At 37.8% G+C, this 12,221-nt stretch overlaps 1 protein-coding gene across 1 annotated transcript in view; it reads left to right on the plus strand.

The window, feature by feature from the left end:
• The first annotated feature begins 868 nt into the window (after positions 1–868).
• The window catches only part of hydin (HYDIN axonemal central pair apparatus protein), a 65,404-nt gene continuing 54,051 nt past the window's right edge, over positions 869–12,221 (plus strand). Inside the window, exons 1-6 of the mRNA XM_079619993.1 lie at positions 869–1,325; positions 4,013–4,138; positions 5,310–5,429; positions 6,256–6,390; positions 7,053–7,252; positions 7,341–7,465. Of these exons, the coding sequence (XP_079476119.1) occupies positions 1,191–1,325; positions 4,013–4,138; positions 5,310–5,429; positions 6,256–6,390; positions 7,053–7,252; positions 7,341–7,465 (841 nt within the window). The 5' untranslated portion in view covers positions 869–1,190. The remainder of the gene's footprint in view (positions 1,326–4,012; positions 4,139–5,309; positions 5,430–6,255; positions 6,391–7,052; positions 7,253–7,340; positions 7,466–12,221) is intronic.

Raw genomic sequence — 12,221 nt, forward strand, 5'->3', positions numbered from 1 at the left:
GAACTGTTATTTAATGTGCTTTTAGTTTGTTCTGCTGACGAAACACTGCAAAAATATATTTCAGAGTAATTTCAGTAGGCTAGACAAAACCCCCCAGACAACTGTGGAAAATTATGAGTGATCTAGGATCTTTTTACAGTTTTTACAGTGGATGCCATTGAAAACACGATAGGCCTAAGTCTATCCCTCACAGCCTTGCTTTCATACCTGTCATAACGCTGCTCTGAATAAGGTCTATTTCTGTGATGTCATGTGAGTGACAGGTTGTCCCGCCCTCACACCAGTAAACACGCCATCAGAGAAGAGAAGAGAAGTTGCTGCAAGTTACTACAATATTCCATTAAAAACAAGAATTGTCCATTTAGATTTCATGGTGACTTTAATTTAGTAGAAATTACATGGGGACAGTCTGTTTGCCTAATGTTACACTGAACAGTCAGGAAAAATACTAAACTTATTTTAGGCAGTTTTCATTCTTGATGTGGTGTATCTACCTACTGCTAAGCACCTCAATATGAATGTAATGTGTGTAAAATAAAATGTTGTTCAAGCATATTTTCTCTGACATTGTTCCATGACATTCCATTATGCTATCTCATACAGTCTACACTTTGCAGTTCTTTCAGATTTTAATCAAAATACGAGCACAAGGGAAAGGTACACTTTTGTTTGTGGTTTTGAAGTTGCTATGGTACAGATATTCTCAGCTACTGCTCTGGCCCAAAACTCACAGCGAATCCCAGGGCTTCTTTACACGCGCGCACCAATCAGAGAACTGTTTACTGAGAACGTTCAGCACCCCGGTGCCCTGGCCACCGCCGCCATGGTAACCACCAAGCTCAAAGTTGAGAAGTGTACGCTGGCGGAAGAGGCTTCACAAGAAATTAGCTGGGATTTTAAATTAATTTCTTTATTATTTTTTATTATTTAAACACTTAGTTTGTAATGTCGCTATGTTGTTATTTTACAAATATAAAATTGTAAACGTCCTGGACGTTTTTTAAACGATAAACACAACTTTACCAAATAATCGACCTAGCATGCGAATGGCGTTTAGCCATCTGCTTCTCGGTTAAACATTTCTCGTATGTTTCGCTTTTCATCGACAATTAAAAAAGAAACCAGATATTTATGCCATTAAACATCTGATTTCAACTTTCTACATAAAGCGCGAGTACGTTTGTTTCAAAATGCCAGCCTCGAATGTCCAAGCATCTCAGTCAAACCTCCGCAGTTCACGCGAGAAGATGCCAGTGGGATTCAAAACAAAAGTAGTGGCTCCCCGAAATCCCAAGCTGGTAAAACGGGAGACGAATTCCGCAAAGGTGAGCACTTTAATATAAGTTATCTTAATAAAAAAATAAAAAAGTTCACTTTGATTGTAAAGCCTCAGGTCACCCTTATCAATATCATGCTTAACAGTTAACGTACATCTCTGCGTCCAAACGGAGCACTAACTATCAGGGACGTGCAGAGAGTTCCTCAGGGGCAGGGGCTCAAATGTAAAAAGGGGCATATATATATATATATATATATATATATATATATATATATATATATATATATATATATGCTTTGCATCACTGAAATAAAGAATTTTTTTTTTTTTAAGTAGGCCTATATTAAAATAGAAGACCATTATTTTAAATTGTAATACATTTTTTCTTTTTTCTTTTTTATCAAATAGCCTAAATGCAAGCTTGAAGCGCATGAGACTTATTTAAAAAAAATAAAAAAAGTAATGTGTGTGCAGAAATTTAAAATTAATAGTCACCATTTCGCGTGTTGTTGTCAGCCTACATTTCACATAATAGGCCTGTAGGCCTGGGCTTCATTTAACAAACTATGATAGTTTCATAATGGTAAACGGTGTATCAATATAGACTAAATACATTACAAGTGACTTGAATACTTACCATTAATGCTACTTTTGGTGCTGGTTTTGAGCAGTGCTTTAGTCAATTAACATACATTAGTTCAACGACGGAGATTGAGATCGCTTCAATGTAAAGTCGTCTGTCCATGAAATTTTCAAACGATTTATAAATGACCAGAAAAAAATTACGCTCCACTTCACGTTGTCCAATAAAATTTGAACTTCTTGTGCCAGATGACGATTGGTCGGTGTATTTTACATGACAAACAGGCTTCAGTGAATTAAGTAATATTTTAAAATATGTGTTATGTGGATTTGAATCGACACACAACCTTTTATTATGAAAGAATTAACAATTGTTTGGTTTATTTTTTTCCTGCCGTCGAGCCATATAGCCTAACGTTACTCACTAAAAAGAGGCTCGAGAGCATCGGTTCCCGAGCAGACTGTTGGATACGTTTACACTAGTGAATTTTCATTTTAAAACGTCTAACTTTTGCTACGGTTATGCTTGCCGTCCACACACTACTGCGGAGTTTTAGACCCTCGAAAACGGAGACCGTTAATTTAAGACTGGAGCAGACACACACACAACTTGACGCAAGTGACACAACCCATAGCAACGCGTTATAGCAACAACACCTCAGACTGACAGAAACGTAAAAATAAACGTGAATTTAGGCTACTTTAGTTTTGTACACATTGTCATGTTAATTATAAGCAAATGCATTTTGTTTTATTGACCACAATATTATCATTGATATATGTTTGAGAAGGGCACTTTTGATTAATTTTGAAATAGGGCAGGGGCTCGAGCACCCAAAGCCCCCCCCCTCTGCACGTGCCTGCTAACTATTAGTAACTTAAACTACTATAACTACTTTTAAACTACTCACAAAACTTACATTAACATACTAAACTTGCTGTACTTTTACTAGGACACCTAAAATGCTGTATGTTTTAAAAAAAAGTGAACCACATCCTACTCAATATTTTTGGATGTAACGTTAGTGTAGAATGAGTAAGTGCATTTTGATGTTACTTTTTTGATTGACAGATAGTTGATTAAAGGTGGATAAACAAACACAAAAATGGAAGAACCTGTTCATTGTCACTGGCCACTTTATTAGGTACACCTTGCTAGTAGTTGGACCCCTTTTTGCCTTGCCTTGATTCTTGGTTGTACTGTATTCAACAAGGTGCTGGAAACATTCCTCAGAGATTTTGGTCCATATTGACATGATAGTATCACGCAGTTGCTGCAGATTTGTCAGCTGCACATCCATAATGCGAATCTCCCGTTCCACCACATCCCAAAGCTCTATTGCTCTTTTGGATTGAGATCTGGCGACTTTTGAGGCCATTTGAGTATAAGTATACTTACTTATATACTTAAGTATAAAGGGATTGACATGTTCAGCAACAATAATCAGGTAGGCTGTGGCGTTTAAACGATGCTCAATTGGTACTAAGGGTCCCAATGTGTGCCAAGAAAACATCCTCCACACCATTACACCACAAGCAGCCTGAACCGTTGATACAAGGATGTATCAGGATGGATTTATGCTTTCATGTTGGCTACACCAAATTCTGACCCTACCATCTGAATTTCGCAGCAGAAGTCAATGCTCATCAGACCAGGCTACGTTTTTCCAATCTTCTACGGTCCAATTTTGTGAGCGCGTGTAAATTGTAGCCTCAGTTTCCTGTTCTTAGCTGACAGGATTGGCACCTGGTGTGTTCTTCTGCTGCAGTAGCCCTTCTGTTTCAAGGTTCGATATGTTGTTGAGTTTAGAGACACTCTTCTGCAGACCTAGGTTGTCTGTTGCCTTTCTATCAGCTCGAACCAGTCATTCTCTTCTGATCTCTGGCATCAACCAAGCATTTTTGCCCACAGAACTGCCGCTCACTGGATATTTTCCCATTCTCTGTAAACCCTAGAGATGGTTGTGCGTGAAAATCTTAGTAGATCTGCATTTTCTTTTCATTCCAGCCTGTCTGGCACCAATTCACATTCAAGGTCACTTAAATCACCTTTCTTCCCCATTCTGATGCTCAGTTTGAACTTCAGCAGATTATATACATGCATATAAAACATATGAATGCACTCATAACAGTCTGCAAATGTGTTTCCAGCTGATTCCATCAGTGTATGCTCGAGAAATGTGCCAGACTACAGAGGAGCGATTATTAAACACTTACGAGGTGCATCCGCCCCGCATCCTGGAACTCTTAGACATGAGTGAGGCCACACATCACAAGGTAAAATACCATAACTTTAGCATGCTCAGCTCCAGCACTTAATTAATTAGTTTGCTCTTCTACATCACTGGTTCCAAGTAACTAAGTAGCAACATTTTCAAAGTTGATTAAGGACATCATTATAATAGTTTCTCTCTGGGGAGATACTAGAGTCTTCTAATTTGTATATGATAGCAATAGACCTTATTCAGAGCAGCGTCATGACAGGTATGAAGGCTGTGAGGGATAGACTTAATATGTTTTCTATGGCATCCGCTGTAAAAAGCTGCATAAAGCTCCTAGATCACTCATAATTTTCCACAGCTCATATTTTCTAGAGTTTTTTTGTCTACTGAAATTTCTTGGAAAGATATTTTTGCATTGCTTCATCAGCAGAACAATTAAAAATCACATTAAATAACAGGACAACCCACTGAAGAGATGTAGGCCTATGTCTGTGCCTCACAGCCTCACATTCATTCCTGTTAAAAAATCAAAGATGGCGCTGCTGTCAATAAGGTCAATGGCAATTGTTTACAGTACCTTTATACGGTAAAGTAAGGTGTCCAGATTTCTGAAATGGAAACCTAAGGACATTTCAGTTAGGTGGTCAAAAATGCCATTGAAATCACACTAGTAAATAGTAACTATTGCAAAAATCAAACAAAAGCAATATTATATCGTAAAAGAATTATGACTTTACACATTAAACATATTTCAAAAATCAAACAAAATAAATTAATATGAATTTTCCAAATTTTTTAACATTCTTTTTTGTATTTAATAATTTTTCCAAATTTTCATCATTATATTATGTTTGTGCTTTTGGAAATGGGTCTTTACCATCCCTCATTATTAGACTTATTATTTTGCATTTTTGGCTCATTTAAGCATAATGTATGTGGTTTCTGCTAATGTAATTGTTGCAAGTGTTAATTGTTGTTTTATTATTCATACATATTGGGGCATACTTTCACCCATGTGGTATATGTGACAGATGTAATTATTATACATGAAAATCTTCTCAATAACTAATACAAGATATATAAAGAATATTGTTTTTCTCCCTTAACACACACAACTGTTTTCAATGAGCTTATTTCACATTAAAGCTGAAATGCCATTTCCTACATGTTACATTGAATCAGATATCTTCTAAGAGTTTGATTTTGAGTTGATTTGCTTTTTATAGTTTTCCTCATTAGATTTGGACCAGGCCATGTTTCAGCCGTACCCGTCTGAGATAGTGTTCCAACACTACTCAACATTTAAGACGTACAAGGTGCCCTTAGAGCTGCGGAACGGTGACAAGGTGACTTTCATACATCTGAATTGATCATATAGTGTGTTATTTAAACACAGATTAAATGTATTTAAAAAAATAAAATAAACAAAGTGTAGTACATTTAGGTGTATTTGTCTTTATACATGTAGATGCTTTATTATGAACTCTTAATTTAAAGACTAATTGTTAAGACAGGAAATTTGTATCCCTCCCAAATCGAGTCCTGGACATTTTCTAATTACCAGGATTTATTAAAACCTAGATAACACTTTACAATAAGCTTTCATTAGTTAACATTAGTTAACTACTTTAGTTAACATGAACTAAGAATGAAACGCACTTCTACAGCATTTATTCATTTTAGTTAATGTTAATTTCATTCTTTACTAATACATTATTAAAATCAAAAGTTATGTTTGTTAACATTAGAGCAATGTGAACTAACATGAACAATGAACAATTATATTTTTATTTACGGTACTAACATTTACAAAGATTAAGAAATACTGTAACAAATGTATTGCTCATTATAAGTTCATTTTAGTTAATACATTAACTAATGTTAACAAATGAGACCTTATTGTAAAGTGTTACCAAAACAAAGACAAACTTTCTCCTATAAACAAAATTGAGATGTTAGAATAGAAATCTTCTGTTTGCACCTCTGTATTCCTTACATAAATCTGATAAATTACAGCATATACGATTTTGTCAACACTTGGTAGTTTGTGCCATTCTAATTTACACCATTCAACATCTTGCACTATTCATTTAAGACAAATAGAGATTATCTTGTTCATTTTCATGTGTAATGATCACTGGCTTGACATGGGCATGCTGCTGACTATTGCAGGTTCCTCGACTGGTAAAGGTGATCGAAGAAGACTCACTTTATTTTAAAGTGGTCAGCCCATTAGATGCTAGTAAGAAAGTGGCCCCAGGCATGGCATCTACATTCAACATTTTATTTACTCCACAAGAGAACAAGGTAAAATTTATACGCAACATCTGCAACTGACTCTCACATATTGCCATTCGTAGTGTACTAACGGGCATATTTGTTTGTAATGTTCGGAAACATGCAAAAAACTGCCACACAGTGATTTTGCAGGATCCCAGAGGTCTCTCCAACACAACGTGGGAATTAAACTTCAATGTCAAGTTTTATTTTAATGTTTAACATATCTTTGAGAAATCTGAGAGAGTACTTTGGTAAGCACAGGTCACTGGAGGCTTAGTGTTTCCACCACAGCCACTCATCGGTCCATTAGTGGCTCTTTTGCAGTCTCCAATGTGACCTGCTAATCAATTTTGGTTTGGCAAAACATTAACACAGATTTCTTAATACTGTCATTCCAATAAAGTCAGTTCAAATTGAGCTGTGGTGGCCCAGTCTGAGAAAGACAGTATTATTTCCTCTCTTGCTTGTATTTTCTGTCAGGTCCTGTCAGGTCCAAGGGTCTTTTTGCATGTAATTATTATGGATTAACTCCTCAATGCAATAATTACCACTATATAATTAGCAATAATTAGGATTGATTAAAGAAACCATGTGTACCAGATGTAAAGTACCATATTATATTTTGTCTTCTTCAAGGCTTTATCTTCCTCTATATGTCACCACTGACTTTCAGATGCTTGTAATTGTAGGATTACATTCACAGACTCCTCTGTGTGACTGAACGTGAGAAGTTTGAAGTACCCATCCGCGCAATTGGGCCCCGTGCCATCTTGGACTTCCCAGATAGTCTGCATTTCCAAGTTTGTCCAGTCAAGTGCCTGTCCCAGAGAACTCTGCTTGTGCGGAACATAGGGAATTGTGAAGCTAAATTCCAGCTCAGCACACGCAGGTAAAAGAGAAGTGACATTGTGAAGTGACATTTTTTGATTTATGACTGACACTTTCTTTTTATGATTGCGTCTATGTGTTCCCCACAGCCCATTTTCTGTAGAACCATCTGTAGGTACTCTTGATGTTGGTCAAAGCATGCAAGTTACCGTTGAGTTCTTGCCAAAAAACACTGGGGATCACAGCCAGGTTTTGCTGCTGCATTACCATTCAGGTACTTACTGCTAATTACATCACCACAATCTGCTCTTCCTACAAACTCCTCCTCTGCAACACACTGCTATATGTCACTGTGACACAGGCACTGATTTCCACATGCACCCACCTCCGTCCTACTCAGCAGGTGTAAACGATCTTAATATTAGCCTTCATCGTTAATGTCTGTTCATCTTTATATTTTCTAATTAGTCTCTACTGAGAATAGCTTTAATATACTGTGTAATATCAAATATTTTCACTACCCACAGAGTACCATGCTACACAGAAAATAATGTAGATGGCATTTTAAAGTAAATTTAGGCTGAAAACATCACATTGACTCATTGACTAGCCAAATTGCATTGTTCTTTTTGAAGCAGAATATATTTGCATTACTTTTCTCAAGGTTTTGTGAAATTGAATATATTATTCTTTAGGTGTTGATTACCCTGAGGTTATTATGATTAAAAAGCATCAGTTATTTTTGTTCTGTTTGAGCTTAAATATTTTATTTTTGTTCTTTCAAAGGGGCCTTTAGGCAAATAGCTATATTAATAAATCCTATTAACAGATTTTTTTCCCCCTGAAATAGTACGGGTGCCTGGTTAATCTTATAATATATCGTATATCAGGATGGACTGGTCACACCTCTAAAAATGGTCATTTTGGAATCTAATTCAAAATCCAATAGTTGATTTGTTGTTAGGATTCATTTGATCACATCTTAATGCTGAATCACTGTTTTACCCGAATCAGCTGTAGGTGGATAGGCAGTATTTATAGACAAGATGGTGCTAAGAAATGTTTAACTAAAGATCATGTGCATGGGTAAGAGGGTGTGTTTAAACTGACTTACTAGTGTGTGTATGAATTACTGTCTGTGTGAATGTGCTCATTTCAACATGTAGTTCAGCATGTGGTTTAGGTATATGTGTGTGTGGTTTGTGCAGGTGCTCTGCCTGTCTCACTGAATAAACACACAGGTTTGCTGAAGGCCATCGGCATTAACTTTTTAATATGCATTCTGTTCTAAAAATACCACTTTGTGCCCATCAGGGGAGTATCATTTTTAATTTAGCGCCTTTTCCTGTCTCCTCCTCATTTATGTTTAACGCGAAGCTGCTTTGGAGCATGTCTTCATTGGTTTGGTTTTGGGGTTGGCAGAAACATCTCCCTGCAGTCCCAGTTTCATCTCAGATAAGCACAGAGACCTCTCTTAAGTCTCTAAAGGTGCTCTCTCTGTGCGGCGTATTTCATAGGGCTGAAGTTTGAGAGTAATTTTTCTTTTCAATAAAAGCCAAACCTGATAGTGTTTATGTTCAGATATGATGGGCATTTTAAAAGAGTTTCTGTTGTTGATGTTTTTGTTGTTGCTAATGTGCTATAGAGTATCTTGTGGTTAGGTTGTAGGATTTGATCATTGCATCGTTCAAATGAACATACTGCCGTGTGCTAATGTCAGTGCAGTGAAAAAAAAAATGTATGTCTAAAATTAAGAAATATGTATTTTGTGTAAACACTTAAAAAAAGTTAAGTAACAACAAAAAGTATGTTCCTATTTATTTCGTTAATTTTACCTAAAGGTACACTATGTAACTTTTGGCCCTTTAGCCAAAAAAACTGCATGTGTTTTGTGGAAGAACATTGTTTTGGTTGTGCTTAGGCTCTGCGTGACTGCAGATGAATTTGTTTATCATACTGCTCATAAAACATTCACTAGTCTACTAGGCTTAAGAGATATAAGCAGTTTAGATGGAAAGGATCTGAAGCTGAGTAGCTGAAGACGTTACTGTAGCTTTACCCATTAATAGACACGGTACTACCTTGAAAATAAATTCCAGCACAGCGCTATAACAACCATGATGAGATGACACTTCACAATAGATAATGCTTTACAATAAACTCAGTTTGAGGCAATTTATCTGTTCAATAAAATACCTTACTCACCTAATGAGAAAAAAAGGCCATCTCTGCATCACTTTTTCAACATCAGTTCTTGACATCTCTTAAAAGCCAAGCTAATGTTGATTCTCGTTTTATTACAAGCTCTGTCGTGTTCTCTTTTTTCCAGTAGACTCTCCCCTTTTCAGCTTCCCCAGAGGTTCGAGATTAAGTGTGCTCCATGTCAACTTTCTCACTCGTTATGACAACTAATCTAGGCCACTCCCACAACATACATGCGTCAAAGTAGACGGAGCACCTTTTCTCTATTTGCAGATATGACAAGACACTCACGGGCAAGTTACATATGTACGCAATTTCCCATGAAAACAATCCCGTCAGGTTTAAAATATAAACACTTATAATAGGCTTACCATGGTATTGATGATATATTCTTCTTCCTCTAGCGTGTTTTCCACAAGTGTGGAGTCCTCTCTCGGATCTTGCTATGCCATTTTGCACGATCAAGTGCCCCATTTGTGTATAATTTGGTGATCCTAATCTGCTTCGATTGTATCCTGCCATCTTTGCTTTGGCCATCAACGCGGTCATTTCCCATCCACCATGAAGTGGTAGGCGGTGTCAGCGACAGTGCCTGGTGCAGCTCGTAGAACGTGCCAATACCATTAAAGCTTTGCTGCATTTTCTCCGTAATTGGTGCAACGCCCATTTGCCGCTGGATTGTATCATTACAGCAGTGGTTAAGGAGAGACACACCAGTAATCCAAAGGACCATGTACATCTCCATAACGTGGAGAGGGTGCCAAGTGCTTTTGGTAACTGGCCAGCATTCGGCTCAATACAGCGCAACTGTACGTACTACTGTACGTACTGGACTTGAGACGGATTGGTATGCGTTTATCGCATAGAACTCCAGTGACTTCTTTCCAGCGCATCCAGTTCACCCTCCCACGCACTTCATTATTGATACCACAGTCACTTTGCAGGCGCAATCCTAGGTACTTAAAGCTGGTTGTCTTCATCAGGGCTTCGCCACTAATCAGGATGTTGCCATCAGAAGGATTGGTTTCCAAATATTCTGTTTTCTTGATGTTGAGGCGTAAGCCAGATTGGCCGAGGCGGTCATTCCATGTCTGGACTTGGTGTTCCAGTTCTTCCCGGTTGGGTGGTAGCCAGGTTAATGTCCTTTGCATAGAGCTGGGCCTATGGGACACCCTGTTGCAGGTCTCAAATGATGGTGACCAAGACCAGGATGCAGAGTAGCGGCAACGATGCTGAGCTTTGGTGTAGACCAACCTTCACAGGAAAGCTAGCAGAAATGCCAGCTGCGCATCTTCCATGACTGCTGGTGTTCTCATAGAGCAGTTGAACCAGTTGCAGGACCCGGTTGAAAGACTTTTCAAGATCAAGAAAGGCTATATGCAGTGGCTTCTTTTTCTTCTGGTGCTTTTCCATAAACATTCGTACTGCAAAGATCGCACCACTGGTGCTCATTGTGTGTGATAGGAGGCGGATAGGGTGGTAATTTAAACATTCCGCTGGGTCGCCTTTATTCTTGAAAATAGGGACTGTAATTATTGTGGTCCAGTTGGTTGGTACATGTCCAAAGTCGACGTTGGCATTGAAGAAGTTGCTAGCCATTCAATCGTGGTGACACGCAGCTCCTTCAACTTCCAATAATCCACTGGTAGATCGTTAAAGCCTGGTCCTTCATGCTATCAATGGCGTTGGCAACTCCTTCACTTGTAATACGAGGGATTGACCTGACATTTGGGATGCCTTCAGGAACTGGTGAATGTGGGAATTCTATGTTGGATATCTCCTTGAAATAGTGTTGTCAGCGTTACAAGATCTCACGCCTGTCCTGTTGTCATCGACCATCCTCGTCTTTTACGCACATATCTTGTGCCCTTTGGTGCTCGCTTTGCTAGTCGGTAGATGATATATTGACTCATTATTTAAATTTTGTTAATTTTAAACAAACAAAAAGTTATATAGTGTACCTTTAAGTAAAGTTTAAAGTGGATTTAAGTGGATTTTTGGAATTCCATGTGTTAAATTAATTTTTTGTTAAAACTTGCTAAATATTTGTATTATATTTATATTAGTGTTATAGAGCTTCAGGGAATGTCCCTGGATTTTGTTTTAATTCTCTTCGACAAAAGAGAGCTCTGGATGAAGGAATCAAAAAAATATGATTAGTCTTATTTAAATCTTTGATCTCAAGGTTGTAGCTTTTCAGTCACTCACCAAACAATTTCCTGTACACATGATGTGCTCAGATATAAAGGTTAATGTCCATGTTACTTATTGACAACCAGCCAACATGTTTAATACAAACATCTAAGGTGCAATCTGGGGCTGTCTTTAACTGCACTGTTCTGTCTTTCCATTAATAATGGACTACAAAGCTAAAGAGATATCGATGCCCATGTAGTCCCTCTGAACCATAATGTGTTTAATTACCAATAGCTAGAAGTAAGTAGATACACTATCTCCTCTAAGCAACACAGTAAAGGATGAGTTACTTAATCTGTCCTACATTTTCAAATGCCTCCCAGCTGTTTTGCTTCGCATCATCTGCCTTATCTAGGCTGGAGAGTTTGCCCATTGACTCTAAAATATGTATAAGGAGCCAAAAAGCCCCGGGTAGCAACTGCAGCGGTGGGGCAGAGGGGATCCTACCCACTAGTACACACTCAGTGTGACTTCCTCTTATACAGTGAAAGCTATTTCCTTTCAAGGGACACTTGGGTTTCTTCAAAGGATATCCCTCCTATCATTTCTGCCTGTAAATAGGGAATGCATGCATGGAACTTCAGCATGACAAATAGTTTGTTTCATACGTGGTAAAGTGTGTATGTGTGTAT

This window comes from Phoxinus phoxinus (assembly GCF_949152265.1).
Source record: "Phoxinus phoxinus genome assembly, chromosome: 8".
NCBI classification, from domain to species: Eukaryota; Metazoa; Chordata; class Actinopteri; order Cypriniformes; family Leuciscidae; genus Phoxinus; species Phoxinus phoxinus.